This window comes from Pagrus major, chromosome 6 (assembly GCF_040436345.1).
Source record: "Pagrus major chromosome 6, Pma_NU_1.0".
Lineage (NCBI taxonomy): Eukaryota > Metazoa > Chordata > Actinopteri > Spariformes > Sparidae > Pagrus > Pagrus major.
Window position 1 is genome coordinate 2,076,623 of NC_133220.1, and position 18,338 is coordinate 2,094,960.

General features: G+C 41.2%; 2 protein-coding genes across 2 annotated transcripts; one reads left to right on the top strand and one right to left on the bottom strand.

The window, feature by feature from the left end:
* Positions 1–2,558: 2,558 nt before the first annotated feature.
* dynlrb1 (dynein, light chain, roadblock-type 1) lies at positions 2,559–5,334 on the bottom strand. Its single transcript, XM_073469296.1, has 4 exons — positions 5,228–5,334; positions 4,839–4,914; positions 4,266–4,433; positions 2,559–3,210 (listed from the first exon to the last, which is right to left on the bottom strand). The coding sequence occupies exons 1-4, from the start codon at positions 5,228–5,230 to the stop codon at positions 3,167–3,169; spliced, it is 291 nt and encodes a 96-aa protein (XP_073325397.1). The 5' UTR covers positions 5,231–5,334; the 3' UTR covers positions 2,559–3,166.
* A 1,557-nt stretch (positions 5,335–6,891) lies between these two features.
* Positions 6,892–17,961, top strand: ssuh2.1 (ssu-2 homolog, tandem duplicate 1). Its single transcript, XM_073468315.1, has 12 exons — positions 6,892–6,983; positions 12,503–12,598; positions 12,698–12,782; positions 12,869–12,998; positions 13,439–13,499; positions 13,646–13,770; positions 13,906–13,968; positions 14,810–14,919; positions 15,204–15,296; positions 15,415–15,520; positions 16,588–16,695; positions 16,804–17,961. Exons 1-12 carry the CDS (start codon positions 6,959–6,961, stop codon positions 16,936–16,938), a joined length of 1,137 nt encoding a protein of 378 aa, XP_073324416.1. The 5' UTR covers positions 6,892–6,958; the 3' UTR covers positions 16,939–17,961.
* Positions 17,962–18,338: the final 377 nt, after the last annotated feature.

Sequence of the window (18,338 nt, forward strand, 5' to 3'; positions counted from 1 at the left end):
GAAGCCAAAAACAGCTCCGGACAAACAAAGCGAGCAGACCGGGGCGCTGACGTCACCCGCTGCATTTAAAGGGGACGCGCACCAGATCCCTGTGTCAATCAAACTTTATTAACACTTTGTTACAAACAACGCAAACAAATTAAAGATCACAACTCTCCTGTGTCACTTTATATGTGTTTTATATTAATCATAAAAGCTTTTCAGCCGTGTGTCGCTTTGTACTGACAGGAAGTGATGCAACATTCAGGTGACACAGCAGGTTGTGTTGTCATGACAACACAGTTAAATATGTCATCAGCTGCTTCTTATTATTATAAACTACATGTTTTATTCACTAACATTCATTCTCTGGATCTCCTCACATATTTAAAGTTTACTTTACTAAACTGTCTTCATAAATCACTAAATAACGAAAATGTAATTTACTTATCTCACTTATCGTGTGTATTATAGCGTATATATTGACTTCTTTTGTCTTCTAATTAATAAATAAAATATGATATATATAAATTATTAAATTAATAAACTCATGAGTAATTTTGAAACCTTAAACTTCTGTCTAATGATGTCTGTATTGATCTATATATGATCCCATCTGTCTGTCTACTCTGTTTAATTTTTATCTTATGTTTTGTACACATGTTCATATATTATTATATCTCTCTCTGTTTGATCTTCTTATGTAGCTTTATTTTTGCTTATATTTGTTTTGCATGTGCTACTGTAGGTGCATCAAGATTTGTTTATCACACTCTGTCACGATCTGTTAATAATGTGTTCTGTAAAGAAATTAATCATTTACTTGTCACTTTGTTTGGATCAATAGACAGCACCAGTTTAGAAAATAAAGAGGCAGCCAGATTAGAGAGAGCAGAATGAGGATCAGAAACTTTGAATTGTTATTTGTTATTTTTTTTATTTGAGAAGCACCTTGAAGTTCAAATGGTTTAAAGAGGCACTGTGTCGTTTTGGAGAAGAAATTCAAACTTTTAATATTTATTATTATATTTCTGTAGTCAGGGTTATTCCCACAGATATAGTTGAGTCAATTAAATGCCACCTGTGGTATCATTGAATACCGGTACTGGTGTCACTTTAATTTAATTAAAGTGACACCAGCTGTTCTGCTGACCTCCAGTGGTTGAAGCTCTCAGCTCAGATGTAAAGGTGTCTGTTGCTTCCTTGTAGTTTTGCACGTATTCAACTGTAAATCTTCAACTTGGCTGTATTTTATTACCCTGTGCAGCACATTGAACTCCCTCATGTTGGAAATGTGCTTTACACATTTAAGTTGCCTTGTTATGTTTTACTGCACAAATGTATTTGTGTCCATACAGAACAAATCAGATGTCTGTGTGTCGTGTTAAAGGACCTGCAGCTGAGGGAGCTGTATTATGTAGAAATTGGCATTTTGTGCGATCTGGCGCCCCCCACAGGTTCTGAGTGCAACACCACTGCTGTAAACACAGATCCCAGGTCTGTCACAGACATCAGGCGTGATGCAGGTGCTGACTACAGACCAACCTGTGACATCATCACAGTGAGACTGTTGAAGAGACAGAGCTCACCCTGTTACAGCACACTGCACATCAACAGGATCCTGCAGCTGATAGTTTAAGGTGAAAAAGTTACATAATGTTGCTTTAAACTGCATGAATGTTTAAACACACACAAAATACTTTGATCAGGATTTTAATGGCATGTTTTTGTACTTTTTTTTTCTGTGACTGAAAATACATCAGTCCACTGCAGTGGACGTAATGAACCAGTGGGACTATTCTGCCTCTTTTGTACGTTTTATTAAAAATTATGATGTAATTTACACTGGAATAGTTTTAAACAGCGATATTAAATAGTCTTCAGATTTAATCTCTTTATAATTTACCCTTTGATGAACAATGTCCAAGTCACAGAAAAAACATGTTTGAGAAACATTATATTAAAATCTAGTTGAAAGTATTTCTAACATCTTTTATTTAAAAATAGTAAAAAGGCTGAAAATACACTAAAAAAAATAATTTCCCTAAAAACATTAACTTTGCAATTTTTCAAGTACTTTACATAAAGGTGATGCAATACTTATCTCATGTATAATACTTGTATTAAGTTGATTTAAGCTAACTTATTAAATGTATTCACATCCACTCATCATGACAGAAATACTTTAAACATTAAACTTACTTTAATAGAACTCGTGTAATAAATTAGATGGAAAATGTAATTGAAAAACATAAAGTCGATGTTTTATGGAAATTATTTTGGTTTTAATTTATTCCTGCATTACTTAATATACCACTGACACATGGTGTCCACTGCAGCGGAGATTCACCTTACTCCTTCATAATAACATAATGGAAATAAAAAAAGTAGTTGGCACCATTTTATTTAACAGACATTATTACTTTGTGATTTAATCATTCATGCATGAAAGGGTTAAATCTTGATGATAATTACAGGAAAACATATTTTAGTCGAGTGTCAAACTAGTTAAAGTCAGTCCCCAAAACTCAAAGTGCTGCAGTGATCAATACAAAAAGTACAGGACAACCACAACGAGACCATTTCATTATTTTTTATTTCTTAATTTGTTAAAAAATGAATTGACATGGCGACAGCAGGGACGTGTTTGTAGTGTCACTTCTCCCGGTGAAATACTGCACTTCAACACTTTGCTAGGAAAATAAATTAGAAATAAAACAGTCCCCAGTTTTCCATGAAGCCAGAACTGAAAAAAAAAAAAAAAAACATCCTTAAAGCTAAAGATGTGTCGGTCCCTCTCGTGTTTACTGCTCACTTTGTTTTAAGTTCCCTACTTGTGTCAGAGGTAATTAAGCAGTCATGCCCTTCATCATGTGATTAATGAGATAAACACAGTGACATCACATGCAGTAATCACAGAGCGGAGACCGAACTGGAATGCCAAAACATGGAAAAGAAATCTTCTTGCAGGGCGACTGAACATCTTTCAGTTCACATCTGTTGTCATCGAGCGCAGTGATTCAATTTCATCCACCTTTAAATCCGGTCATTACTTCCTGGTACAGTAAGTGCATAAAAAGCTTCTGGTGAACAGGGTTTTTTATTTATTTACCAAAAAGAAATGTTTTACAGTTTAAATAAGAAACACAGACAAAGAGAGCGATGCGTCAGGGGCAGGTCCTTCTTTTCAATCTGACGGGTTCTGGATGACGATCAGGAAATAATCCTTATCTGTGAAGACGAAGCAAAATAGTTTAATCCGTGTAAACAAATAGTACGAGACATTTTAATCACAAAGCACCAGAACAAGACCTTTGTGTGAACAAAACACTTTAAGTTATTATTAAAATCAGGAAATATCTCATGGACGAAGAAAACAGGACTAAAAATCTGACACAACGTTGAAACTTTTCTCTTTTTAAACTGTTTTCACTCTACTGTCAGATGATCAACATAAACTGTTCAGAAAGCCTCGTGATGAGCTGCGTGATGAAGCTGAATCCTTCCTGGTTACAGCTGGTGCAATGCAGAGGTTGTAAACTGGACATGATGTTTCCGGAGGGGGCAGAGAGAGCCTCTAATCAGTGAGTCTGTCCGACTGTTATTGATTATAATAATTAATGTTGTAGGAGAAGTTTCACTGCCGCTGCTGAAGACCAGAAAATACTCCTCCATACTTCTTTCTGCCTTTGACTGCTGTGATTTGGACTCAACATTCAGCACTTCTGTAACCCTCGCTGCTCAATGCAAAGACCTGAATCTACATCTCTGCAAACACAGAAAACTGTAAACAAATGGAAAGAAGTTCAAGTAAGACTTTCTTTGATGCTCTGAATTTCCAATGTTGCTGTGCATACAGAGTCAGATACTTTCTGACATGATATATCGGTTCCCTTATTTTCAAGTGCTATAACTGTAACTACTGACATTTCTACATAACGTGTCGTATCATGTTCACATTACAGGTTTATGACCTGACTTTCATATCGGGAGGTGGAGGCAATGGTGGTGGAGTTTCTGGCAAGAAGGCTACAAGCCAGTGACCAGAGTCTGAGACTGCGTTTCAACATTTGTAAGTGCGACATCACTGGATTTTTTAAAATGAGACCTTGAAACGTCTCCAGCCGTGTTTGTGGCGACAGGACATGAGCACAGCGCTGTCACAACATCAAATTAAAAAGTTGAGCATAAAGACGAGTAAAATTTTAAATTGAGTCTTGGAAGATTCAGACAAATATTCAGACGACGTCTCAAATCCTGACTGTAGAAGCGCTGCCTCCTCTCACCTGGAGCGATCATGATCTCGTTCTTCTTGGAGCGCACACGGAGAAAGGTGAGGTCGTTCTGGGGGTCGATCTCTCGTACGGTGCTCCTGGCCATCATCACCAGCTGCTGGATCAGTCCCGCGTACTGCACCGTGCTGGGGTAGTCCAGCGTCGTCTTGATGGGGATTCCTGAGGGAAGAGAGGGAACCAGCTCCGTTTACATAAATGCAAAGAAGCTCTGTGTCACCAGAGTCCGTAAACTACAACTGATGGTTTGATTTTTCTGAACCACCATGTTATCATTCTCTCTCCTGTAACATCCACCCCTCTGTTACTGATTACTGGTATTTCTCAGCCCTCCTCAGGTGTCTGTCCTGGTTTTCCTCCTGAGAAATGGTTTAAAAACTGCTGCTCGTCCTCTGAGACGCCACAACACAGCCTTCTTCTGACAGGACGACTGTCTCTGTGATGAAGCTGCTCTTCTGTCTCTCAGTGGACTGAGCTTCGTGTATTGATCCTCTGATGTCCAGTCACACTTTGAACACAACTGACCCAGACTCTAGTTTCTGCAGATCGTATACCTTCTCGTCTTACCTTCTGTGTTGACAATGATGATCCCCTGAACTCCCTTCTGGCCCTGGATCCTCTTCAGAGTTTCCTCTACTTCAGCCTGGAGCACAGCAACACAAGCGAGTTAGCATCATGTCATTAAACGTCAGCTGCTGAAGCGACTGACGGGACTGAGATCCCACAGAGCAATCAGAGAAAAGTACGAGAACAACAACGACATCATGAGATCAGCTGCTGTCACAACACAAGGAGGCTAATTAACGTTACACCGTGCTAACTGACAACGCCCGACTAGCATACGTTAGCTAGCCTGTTAGCATTTCTTTAATCCTTCATACATTTCTACATTCACGCTCACAGCGGGAATATGATCATGTTAGTGAAACACACGCTGGACAGTCACCGCATCCTACCATGTTTGATGATATGAGAGCAGATCCGTGTGAGAAGCAGCTCAACAACAGCAGCTAACAGCAGCTAACAACAGCTAACAGTCACTTTGTTGCTGAGCGAAGACAACTGACGTCAACTTCCGGGTCAACGAGGCGTTCGCGTACCACAGCGACGGTGGAAGAACTGAGAGTCGTACTACTACATTAAAGACAGGCGCCATCAACTCAGTTAAAATCCTGTTTTTCTGACATTCACGAGACAAGAAGACTTCAGCGTGAACTTTCTCCATGTTTTGTTTTATTTCAGAACAAAATGATTGATAGGAGATTTTTTTTGTTATGTTATTCGGCTATTTATTGTAATAATAGTCATATTCATAAATAAAATTTATCAAATTTATGCCACATTTTCTTTACATTTTTACATGCAGATACAACTTATTTTAATTTTTATGTCATAAGGATAACTTACTTATTTGTTTGTAGATGTCAAAATGTTGGAATTAACATTATTTTCAAATTAAATAAACCCTTAAAAAATAACTTGATTATCTTCTCAGATAATTTTCTTCAGTCAGTTCTCCTTATTGCTCTAAACCTCACAGGAAAGTCCTTATAGGGTCAAACCGAGCGGTCAGCTGATTTACTGTCTGCAGTAGGTTTCAAATGAAACAATCACGTGTTCACGTGTTGCCATGAAACATGTGTAATTCAGCCCAGTTGTTTCAGACGATCATTCAGGGACAATAACAATAATAAAACTCTGTAAACACTCACAAAAACACACAAAATCAGCTCATTACAAAATGATAAGTGTTTTAATCTGATGAATAAATAAACGTGTTGAACTGAACCAGTGTTTTTATGATGTGATCACATTTCTCACATGTTTTTTTCTCCTCATTGAAGCTCTGAATGTAAACAGTGGGCGCGGCCAGCGGCTCGTCAAGTCACACACACACAGACAGGACAGGACCGGAAGTCAGAGATGACGCCTTCAAAGTAAAAGTAGGTCAAAGGCAAATACGAGAAATATTTGACTAAATTCTTTACTTAGTCGACCCAAGTGTCGTTTCTGGAAATAATAACGATCCTCCTGCTCTGACTGGCACATTACCAGGCTAACAAGTGTTCAGTCATCCTTACGTCTTTATCGGTCTCCTTTAATATTAGATCATAAATCGCAAAACATTTTAAACATCTGGTACAATAATAAAATGTGAATCTGCAATAATCTGCAATCTGCAAACCGATAACCAGATCAGATGTTCATCATTTTCCTGATGATCAGAGTCTGTGTTTTTTAAATCTGATTTCCAATTTTATTGCAATTGATGTGCATCAGTCTCTAAACCTGTTTTTATACCAGGTTTTTTCTCTTTTGTAAAGTAAAGCACTTTGATTTGTTTCAAAGTTGATGTATAAATAAAGATTGATTGATTGATTGATTTCACTTTTCGCTGTTTTACAAAGTAACATTTTAACACTTTATCTTTACCTTTATTCCAGTCAGACTTCATGGTTCACAACAACAACAACAACAACAACAACAACAACAACAACAACAACAACAACAACAACACTGCTTATTTACATTCCATCACCGACTTTGACGAAGCTCTTCCTCAGACTTTTATTTTTTAAATCCTAACCGGAAGTCGCACCTGTCCCTCGCGGACACGGTGACGTCTTGATGGAGGCATCTTTACGCTCCGGAGCTTCATCACGTCACACGAGTGAAAGAGACGAGAAATGGACGAGAAGGACGAAGATCTGGGTGAGTTACTGTCCTTCAACCCGCCGAGAGCAACACTGAATACTTTAAAATACTCTAAAATACTTAAAAATACTCTAAAATACTCTAAAATACTTTGAAATACTTTAACACGAGTCCACAGTTTATCTGCTGCTCGGTGTTTTTAACCCGTCCGGACTCTCCTCCGAGCTGAGCAGCCTCAGCTGGACTCGAACAGGTTGAAACCGAGTCAGAAAGTTGAACCTGTCGGTTCTGGTTCACATTCATTTAACTGTCGTTGACTTCAGAATATTTTCGGTCTGTTTCCTGAAGTTTCACCAGTTTGATTCTTGTTCTGGAACCAGTACCAGAGACTTTGTGTTGGATCTTTAATCCTGTTCAAAGTTCTGATACCAGCTCACATGACTGCTCCTGAGTGTGTGTGTGATGCTCTGAGATCAAACTGTGTTGATTTATTGATTTACAGCTGCATCATAAACTGTATCGATCTTTTATTACACATGAACATGAGTCAGTGTTTCCAGCCTCCTTCATCATCAGAGTTTTAATATCAACACAAGATCAACTCTGAAACTTTTTATGGGAATTAATGTGAATATAAGACTTTAAGGGTTATTATTGTATTGTTTAGGATGAAATGTCCTGAATGTGTTTGTTTTTCTCACTTCGCTGCAGCTGGTTAAGTTCTTGATTAAAGGAGCACTACGTCATTTTTGTAAAAGATCTTCATTAACTGATTTGTTTCTTTCTGAACAAACTAAACAATCAAACTCTTTGTTTTCATGACTGAATAAACTGAATAAACAAACTGACCTTAAATACAACACAATTTATACTGTTTTACTTTGTTTATACGTGGCGGACCCTGCCACCTTTCTAGCTTCAAACAGTGTTCTGGGACCTCATTTTCCTCTGAGAGCAGCTTGTTTACTCACTGATGGAGAAAATAAATATTTCTGAGTTTGTATTATTATAATAAATTATTACAATTCTGAATGTATTCTCCAGATCTACGTAATGCCCCTTTAACAGTTTGGTTTGTTGTTTGGTCTGGTGGTTTTGTCGCAGCGGTTGCAGGAGACAGTTTAGTCTTCGTTCCCTGTTGGTCAGTTGTTGTTCTGTCGTTTTAAGAGTTAGCAGCCGTAATATTGTTCGAGGCTGCGTCGATGCACTTGTGCTTGTTTTGTTCTGTCTTATATCCAAACACGACATCTTTAAATGTCTTGACTTGTCAGATCCACAGTCAACACGTCTCTAGCCAGTTTTCATAGTGGCCACACTGTGTAATTACACCGTCCCGTGATGCACCGCGGCCAAAAAAGACTCTTCCCGTGAGCTGACGTTGTGAAAGAAGCGTCTGTAAAACTGTGGATTCGTGTTTTTGAGCGTCGCAACCTCCGAGAAGAGACTCGGTTCACTGTCAGAGTTTGAGCCACTCGGTCCAAAAACATTTGGAAAGTCTAGAAGAGCCGCACGATTAAATGATGTCATCTTCATTCTAGTTAGCCACGAGCTTAACCGGAAGTTAGGCGGCTCGGTCAGGAGAAATCTCGCTCCATGGACCGCACAACACAGAAGATTCGGGTATTCTAATCGCTGGGAAGTTGAGCCATTTTTTTTCCGATATCGCTTTTATCGGCGAGGATGCTTAAAATTTGGTTATCAGACGACTGTGACAAAGCTTCCTAACAGAGACCGTGAATTTAGAGCGCAACAACTTTATCGTCTAAAACGACGTTAGTGCACTGAAACCTCACCGGGAGTTTAATCTTTATAAATGACCCTAAGCATCTTAAGTTTTCACATATCGGACATCTTGTACACAGATACTGAACATATCTGTGATAGGCCGGCATCGGCAAACCAATTTATCAGTCGGGCGCTGATTTTGGTTTCAGCTACACACCTGTAAAGTGTTCTGACTGCACAGTAGTGATGTCATCACACTGATGTAATGTGTCCACAGACAGACAGACAGACAGACAGACACACAGACAGACAGACAGACAGACAGACAGACTGGGTGAAGCTGGGTCACACTGATCAACAACTTAAAACAAATGTGGGCCAGGGCCGTAAAGTCGGGGGGGGCAGTGGAGTCTGTTCTTCTGCCTCCTTTGTTCTGGCTCCCTAAATCCTCAGACACCATCTTCTAACTCGGCCTTCAGTTTGGTCTCAGTGACGACCTGTTCGTGGTCGCATCTTGCATAAGTTCCTGTTCCTTGTGTAAGTTCCTGTCTGATAGTCGCTGCATGACCACATTTTGCCGTGATGACACGCACGCAGTCTGAATAAATAATAAATACCAGCGTCACGGCAGGAAAACTCAGCCTCCAACAGTTGTTGTGCATGTTTGACTGTCGACCGCCTGCAGGCCTGCGTGTCTCAGTACCGTCCGGTCCAGTCCAGTCTGTAGCTGAATTCAGGGCACGAGAAGTTCTGCAGGAGTATTTTGGATGCATTGTCCAGAGAAAGCCTCAGTAATCAGACCGGCTTTGTTCTCCCTCACATTCCTTCTCCCCCGCCCTCCCTCTGTCTTAATGAGGCTCTGTCTCCCTCCCTCATGCTGTTCTCACACTCGGTCCATCTCAGCTCGGATCTTTTTGGGGAAACACCTTCTCGCTGATATTTTTATCCCCTCAGCCGGAGGTATTGTGTACGGCAGACCGACTCTGATTTATTTTTATCTCGAAGAAAACACGTCTCGTGAAAAACACTCTGAGGAGTCGCTGTTGTTGTGTCGAGCAAAATCATGACGCAAACTCTAAAAGCGTACGGAGCCTCGGAAGTGTCTCGATCACGGCACTATTGTGTACTTTTATGTAATATTTCATTGTGTAAAAACATGATATTCTCTGGTATTTTGTTTGGTTGTGTTTGTGATGCTGCCTAGCTGCAGTCACAGTTATTATTACAGTCAGACAGCAGTGAAACAGCCAGTAAACACAACCAGGCTCATATTCACACAGCTGATCAACAAAGACTCATTATTCATCCAGATTTCATTAAAAACAAGTGTGACGCTGGTGTTTAAATGATCATATCGTCTCTCTGTCTGCCCTCCATGAGGGAGTCTGAAGGGGCACATTAAGGAACAGTTCAACACTTTTTCTGCTGATCAGTAACTTTCTTTTAGTTTGATTTAAACGGTCCTGGCCAAGAAACACTTCCCACAACGCTTAAAACCGCAAATAATAGTTTTTATGCTTGAGTTTTTGTGCAGATTCAAGGTCCAGTGTGAAGGATTCAGAAGGATCTGTTGGCAGACATGATGCATTATATTCATAATTATGTTTTTATTAGTGTGTAATCAAGAGTTACCTTAGATTGAGCCTCTTCAGTAGAGTCATGCTGCACCTTCTTGTCTCAACATGAGTACTGAGCACTCTGAGATGTCAGTAGTTGTTTGATGTAAAGAGTTTTTGCATTTTTTATAAATAAGTATAAAATGCATCCAGCTGCATCTTGTAATGGAGACATGGCTCTGGTCAGGGTCAGGAAACATCACGGTTCGGATTAAAATGCCTGTTTCTGTCGCCGTGATCACTGATGGAGAAGGTTCAACAGATGAAAATGTCTCCAGGTGAACGACTTGTTTTATTGTTTCAGAGCACTGAAGTCGTTTCACACTATTAACTTTATTATTATTATTATTATATAACTGTAAAATATTCTGTGTTTGATGAGGGATCATATCGTACAGTGGCCGATACGTCAATATGTAAATAGTTTACTCCGTCTTATCGGTTTGTGCCGGGCTAAACTCTTCTCACGTTAGATTTTTGATTACTCAATAATGATTTCATGCAAGTATTCAAATATAAAAATGGTTTCTCTAGTGTGTACAGGAGTTTGTTTTATTGCCACTCCAACGCACCGGCCCTTTAAGTAAATAAGACGTAAAGTGATTATTAATGAGCTCTGGATGCTGATTGGCTCATATTCTTACCTGAATGTTTGCACCTTCACACTGTAAATCTGAGTGGACGGTGGAAAGTGTTTCAGTATTTGTTGGTTACACATTAACAGCTGAGACTGTGAGAGTTTACGGTGCAGGAGCGGCCCGACCTCGCGTCCATCAGATCCTCTGACTGACTTTATACGACTGTTACTCACGTATGGATTGAATGATCACACAGTGTTTGTCCTGTAACTGTTTATAGTTCATGTCACATCAGAACCTGGAAGATTTTATGAAAACAATCTCATCTCCAGGTCCGATTTCAGCCACATCACATGTTCTTCATCAGCAGGCAGAGTTGAGTCTGTAGATACAAGCTGAGTAGCTGTTGTATCTTCATCTGCAGCATCTTCAGGGCTCTTTTGTCTGCGTTGACTCATGAAGTCAAGAATCAAATAATTCATTCTTGAGTCTGGAAAATCAAATTCTTGAGTCCAAACTCAGGGTCCACTACATCACAACAACATCAAAAATGAACTTTTCTGCTTAATTTAAATCTGCTTTTTTTACCCAGATGGCTGCCACCTAAAATATTCTGTCGCGTTTTAAATAAACCATAATGTTTTTTTTGGTTTCTCACAATCACACGCTGGCTAATGATTAGTTATCAGTTATCAGTTAAAGCAGCAGCGATAATGTGTGGACTTAAGGTGATGACATTTACAAGACGGCATTAATACGTCACAAAGTGCATCGGGATCTGATCCTGTTTAAGCCTTTTTGAGGTGTGCCGTGTGTTATTTACAGAGCTCAGGGATCCATGGAGCTGTAACCTTTAGGGAAACAAAGATGAACACAGGGTGTGTGTGAGGACAAGCTGTGGTTTGTTGTGCAGTTTGTGTAACCTGCACGGATCGAGGGACGGGTGCGGTCTGCTGCGGCGCTGTCAGAGCGTAGATATGGTGGAAGTGAATGTAACTTTCTGTGACTTATCTACAATGCCACCAAAACTCCCCTTTTATTTTTGTGTTGGCCTAAACTGGTGTTTCCCCCCGAGCTGCTCTGAGGTTATTTCCTCCATAGAGCCTGTTTTTGTTGGCCTGTCACTGATATGTTGGTGTACTTGTTGTCTGATATGCGGCGGTATGAAAACTGCAGCAGAACGAGGTGGTGTGGTGTCTTTGTGACTCTGGTTTAGAGAAGATGATGATGATGATGTGACTGTTGATGATGTGACTGTTGATGATGTGACTGTTGATGATGTGACTGTTGATGATGTGACCTATGAAGCGCCTCATGTGTTTCTTCAGCCTGCAGCCAGTTTCCCGACAGCCTCTCTCAAAGAATGCATCCTCCCTTCCTGCTCCACTGACACGAGCACTGTCCGCCCCTCCTTCACACGCTGCAGAGAAGAAAAGCTGAGTTAGCACGTGACTTCTCATGACAACCAAACTTTTACTTTTAAGGACACAAGGAAAACAAAGGATTGAAGATAAAGCTGTTAAACTTTACGGACACAGGAAGGAGGCCGGAGAAACAGATGGATGTGCACAGAGAAATGTCAGCGCTTCATCCATCGTCCTCTTTTCTGTTTGACACCAGTGAGAACAGCTTCTTCTTCTCTTCCTCGTCCTTTCAGGTGCGTTCGATCCAAACATACCGGAGGAGGGACCCTCAGCGCCCCCTCCTGGCTGGCTGGATGACTTTCATGGATACCAGGGCCACAGAGGAGGAGGTGTGTCTGTTGTTGTCTTCTCTCGACTTGTTTTTTTCTTCGACATTTCTAAACCTTCATCTCCCGTGTTTCTGTGTTTGTGTTGATGTGTTCATGCAGAGGGAGATAACCCTCTGTACCCACCTCCCCCGGCCTACAACCCCCAGCCTGAGCTCAACAGGAACACTTTGGTGCCCAACGTCAGGTAACACTCATCAGTAGTTCACCGTATTTGTGAAACACTTTGTCGATGAATCTGTGGTTAATCTTGATGTGTGTTTCCTCCTCCAGAGTCCCCACAGTGTCTGAGGACGTGGCCAGAGACGCTCTGCTCAAGTTTGTAGAATCGAAGTGGAGGTACAGCTCCAAACCTGCCAGGAACCTCACCTTCAAAGAGCTCAAACCCGTCACCGTGTACAGGGTAGGAGCACATCTCCATCTGTGAACATGTTATAGGACACGATGGTGCGCAGAGGGGAAACAACCTGTGACTAAAATGTCACATCCACATCTTAGTTTGAAAGAAGCTTTAAATCGTTTGATTCATCTCAAAGATCCAGTGTGTAGGATTCAGGATTTAGGGCGATCTGTGGGCAGAAATGTTGGATAATCACCTGAAACTAAGAATTGTTGAGCTGTTTCTATCTCCAGAGGGAGAGGTCCTCCTCCACAGGGTCCGCCATGTTGCACCGCCATGTTTGTAGAGTAGCCCAGAACAGACCAATCAAAAACTGGCTCTAGAGGGTCTTTGTGTTTTTATTGGCCATCGTAGTTCCTCCTCTACACTCGGAGAGGAAGCCAGCTTATATTACTGACGAGTCCAACATGTGTGCCAACATGAGTCCTGTCTCCCTCCTGCAGTACCGCCTGGAGACCTACACTGAGACCAGAACCAGCGGCTGGCAGTTTGAACCTTTCAACGGTAAAACTTTACTCTCCCCTGAAAGAAACTTCTCTTTTTCATGACTGACAAGTTTAACATATAAAGAATGCTTACATGCTAAATTTAGGATGGTGACCTGAGTTAATCTTCATTAATGAAGTCGCCTGTTTCTTCCTGTCAAACAGGACAGCTGGTGGACGGTCCTCAGTACGGTGTGAGTCCTCAGCCGTGGGACATTCCCGTCCAGCTGCCTCCGAGATTCACCGACAAGGTGGAGAAGGTCCGCGTGCCGCACTCGTCCATCGTGAAGGTACAGATGTTTTTTTTTTCTTATTAGGCAGTCAAGCTCTCTGTTCTACCGATGTGTTATTTTTGCCGCCCATGTTAGTGTTCTCAATGTAGAAATATAGTGTGTCTGTGTGTGTGTGTGTGTGTGTGCATTTAGGTGTGTCACATGTGCAGCGGCTGTGGGAGAGTTCGTTGTACCGGCTGCCACGGTAGAGGACAGGTGAGATTATTTTTAAAATGTTTTGTGTTTTTCTTTGTACTAAATCAAACTGAAGCTCAGTTCACACTGAAGGAATTCAGCCCTGATTTTCCACATGCCAACAGTTTGGACCGCTTCTTCCCCGTGTCACGTCTCGCCTGTGTGACGCTGTCATGTGTGACGCTGTCGTTGATCAGTCATGTCGAGTGCAAACCTCATCGACTTTATTAAAGACAGAAGGGTCTGTCGTGTGAACAGCTTGGTCATCTGACCACCTTGAAAGCTGTGTAGTATATCAGAGATCTGTGACATGTCCAACTGGCAGTCAGGGATATTTTAATTATTCCTTAATCATTTAAAGTGATAGTTTGATGTGGGGTTGTGAAAAAGTGTGAACATTTTTGCCGCTTTCCATCGCCGTCAGTCAGGCCTTTCCGTTGGCACTACATTCCCTCAGTCGTACAACGTCCATATTCCTCCGCACAAGTGCAGATGTGCCTGTCACGCACTGTGTTACGCCGCATATCAGCTGTTTTGGACTTTCAGCGGCTGTCTGACGGCAATGTAAAGCGCCAAAAATGTTCATAATATAGCGTTCACTTAAACACACTTATTGTTATAACTTTACTTTATCTGCAGTAGATTATTAAACCACGTCCTCGTCCTACTTTGCACTGTAGCTGTCAAAGTGATGCCACTTGTGTGAAAGCAGCTCCTGGTTGACACATTTCAAACGTTTATCTCATTATGCACACGGTGTCACGGTCATGGGCGCTCCCGGAGGAAGCGTTGTCCCTCCTGTTGTCCACTCTGCCTGCTCTCTCTTCTCTTTCTCAGTCCGAAATCTCCTCTCCTGTTGCAGAAGCGTTGTATAAGCTGCCATGGCAAAGGTCACAGAAAGCAGCCTGGGAATCACAAAAGGTCCTCTGGGACCTCACGTTGTTCTGCTTGTCATGGGAGAGGCCGTAAGAGGTGAGAGGAGAGCTGAGCTGTAGGGAATCAAAAAAATATAACAAATGGTGATCGTGTGTGTAGACACGAGTTGTGATTTATTTGTCCAAAAACTCCTTTGATGAAGTGTTTCCACACTTAATTCCAGCTGTGCCTCGTGTCAGAGTCAGTCTTCTCTGTCTCAGCAGCAGCAGCTCTGTTTGTGTGTTCATTTATTTTACACTAAATCTTTCCCCTGTTTCACGTCCTGCTGTGATGTTGACGTGTGAGCAGGCTGTTCAGTATTTCTTCTCTCGCTCCTCCAGGTGTATCTCCTGTCATGGCCAAGGATTCAAGACCTGCTCTGTTTGTCACGGCAGCCAAAACCTGCTGCACTACATCCAGCTCACTGTCACATGGTACAACCACATGCACATAGACACATAGACACTGCATTCAGTAGTGGTCCAGGTTCCCTCTTGTGCACATCTGTTTCTTTATCTGTGTGTGTGTGTGTGTGTGTGTGTGTGTGTGTAGGAAGAACAACGTAGATGATTTTATTCCTGACCGTCAGCCTGACTTCCCCGACAAGAAGTTTGAGAAGGTGACAGGAGATCCTTTCTTCATCGACGAGAGCGTCCTGGTAAAAACAAAACTCTTCTTTTATTTTATGATGAGATGTGAGATGTCAGTGACACATGGATGCTGCTGAAGCATCCGTCCATTCAGTCCAGTTTCACTCTGTAGGACCAGCTGTGCCGTCAGCATCTGAGCTCCTGGTGAGCTGAAAGGACAGCTGACCGTCTCCACCAGGCTGAGAGAAATTTACTGGATAAACCTGCAATATTTCCTTCATTGGTTCATTTAGTTTGAAGCTGGATATGCCCAGTGAAACCAGAAAGCTCACAGTGAAATTGGAGCCGTGATCGATCATTTTATTTACAGTTAAAGAAGCTATAATTAATGTTTTTATGATAATGTTTAACATGTGAAGACAGATATGTGATGTGAAAGATGTCTGTGTTAAAGATTACAGAGAATTATCAGCTTTACAGAGCATTAAAATCAGAAAATGACATTCAGATCATTGTTTTTTTCTGTCCAGACACAACTTCAGTGTTCTGGTTCTGGTTCTGTCTCAGCGCTCTCACAGAGAAACAGAGAAAAAGCTCGATGAAGCCACTGTTCACTCAGACAGACAGACGCAGTCAGAGAGCAGCTGGTGAACGTGGTGCAGCAGTTAGCAGCTCAAGAGACAGATGTTTATCTCAAGACCAGAAACAGAGCTGGAAGAGAGTGAAGATGAGACTTCATGACTAAATGAATGATCATGTTGCTCTGTGGCTGCTGCTGATGTTGAAGTAGGCAACAGCGTATCAACTCAAAGGTGATGATAAGTCAAGACTACCCCTCATGAACCTCGCAGGGACAAACTCCCGTTCCTCTCGGAGTCAGTGTGAATGAAACATCTGATGAAATGTCAGCTTGTACGTCAGAATGGTTTTAAAAACACTACGCAGATCATAACACAGAGGACGGAGCGTTTAGTGTCATCATCAGTACTTCAGTTTGTGGTCTCAACATCAGTTTGTGAGCGCTGCCGTCGTGTGCCTGTTAGCATGTAGCTCAAAGCACCACAGTACAGTACCTCACAGAGCCGTTAGCACACTGTCACGTTGATCTTGATCTGCTCCCGTCTTGTGCTGCCAGGTTTACCCCATCCAGGGTTTCCCCGATCAGGAGATCTGTGACGTTTCTACAAAACTGATTAACGGACATCTCGGACGCTTCACTTCCACCAGTCGCATCCTGCAACAGGTACAAACACACACGTACAAACTTCTTCATTCAGAAAAGAAAACATGGCGAGGTGAGGTAAATGTTTGATATGGAGATAAACCCTGAATCACTTCTGTGTGTCTGCAGCGTCAGACCATCGAGATGGTGCCGCTGACTCACGCTTACTACACCTACAGTGGGAAAGAGTACAACTTCTTCGTGTACGGCGTGGAGAACAAAGTCTTTGCTGCCAAATATCCGTCTGCGTGTAGCATTTTATAAGTAACACACAGACATGATGTTAACAGGTGATCTGGGCTGGTGGATCGAACAGGAGGACAAACTGAATTATCCATTTAACGTACGTACACGTACTCACGTCTGTCGTCTGGTTAATGTGAAATATGAACATGGGATGAGCTCTGATTCATTCAGGATTCATGATTAATCTCATGTGTCTAATTCTGTTCTGAGCCTTTCAGGTGTTAAAGGTCCAATTTGTCATTTATTTTATCCCCTAACACTCCTAGACTAATAAAACAGTAGGAATCAGCAGGTAGCTGTGTTTGATTTGACGTAAATGATGCATTTCTTTACTGGATTCAGGGAAATTTGTGGTTTATCTTTATATATAACAACTTTGTGATGTAGAATGACATCATTGGGTGGAGGTTACAGTGACAGTATAATACAATATATATATGTGGTGGTGGGAATCCAGTGTGACATCAGTTATATCTACAGTCTGTGTATCAAGAATTATTTGTCTTAAATACCAAAGAAAAGCAGAAAAGTCTCACATTTAAGAGGCTGGAAGCAGCAAATGTTTGACTTTTATTCTAAACGATTAATAAATTATCAAATTGATAATTTAATGTCATTTTCTGTTGATGGACTGATTGTTTCCGCTCTACGCAGCAGCGTCTGAGACTGGACTCATTTTTCTGGCTGGTTCATAATAAATAACTGAATGTATGAACAGTTTCCTCTCGCTGGAGGTTTTGTTTCTTGGGATGTTTGAGTCAAATGTTTTTGTTTCTATATTTTTCACAAGCCGTCCGAGTTTTTTAGCTTCTTGTTGTGTTGTGTGTCGATGTTTCTGTGATTGTTTAAATGTTTAACCACTTTGTATTTTATATCTAAAGGACAGAGAGGCAGGAAGCACGTGTACTCTGCTTTCTGTTTCTCAACTTTTACAGAGAAAAATGAAAAAGTCTGTCATTATTTTATACAACATAATAAAAACTGTCAAATGTATTCAGTTACAGATAAAGTTCATAATAAAGTTTTATATTATCATCCTGAGCTGTGAGTCCTGTGATCAGGGTTTCTGTGTTGACAGTGTGACGTCACCAGGGGGCGCTGTGGTTTATACAATGATGGCTAAAGGGTGACTGAAGGTGTGTTTGGGGACATCGTGTGCTGTGGGAAATACAGCAATTCATAACTACCCCTCACATTTGAAACAGGAATGTTAAAAATCCACCACAGAAGTCAGTCTGCTGGCTGTTCCTGAGGTTTTCTGGGGGAAATTAGACAGAATGAAGAAAAACTGAGTAAATAGAGACAAAAGGTGAGAAAAGAAGACGTGACCTCAGCCAGAATAACACAAAGGATGAATATTTATAATATTTATATCTTTATAAAGCAGAGTGTTTCTCCTTTTAATGCCTGTAAAATCT

Bases quoted from the DNA above. Each gene is read 5' to 3' on its own strand.
- dynlrb1 (XM_073469296.1), bottom strand. The intron at 4,434-4,838 runs GTAAGACGAGAA...CTCTTCCCTCAG, and splicing joins CATCATTGTCAACACAGAAG to GAATCCCCATCAAGACGACG. The intron at 3,211-4,265 runs GTGAGAGGAGGC...TCGTCTTCACAG, and splicing joins CGAGATCATGATCGCTCCAG to ATAAGGATTATTTCCTGATC.
- ssuh2.1 (XM_073468315.1), top strand. From the start codon at position 6,959: ATGGACGAGAAGGACGAAGATCTGG. The intron at 12,599-12,697 runs GTGTGTCTGTTG...GTGTTCATGCAG, and splicing joins CCAGGGCCACAGAGGAGGAG to AGGGAGATAACCCTCTGTAC. The intron at 12,783-12,868 runs GTAACACTCATC...TTCCTCCTCCAG, and splicing joins ACTTTGGTGCCCAACGTCAG to AGTCCCCACAGTGTCTGAGG.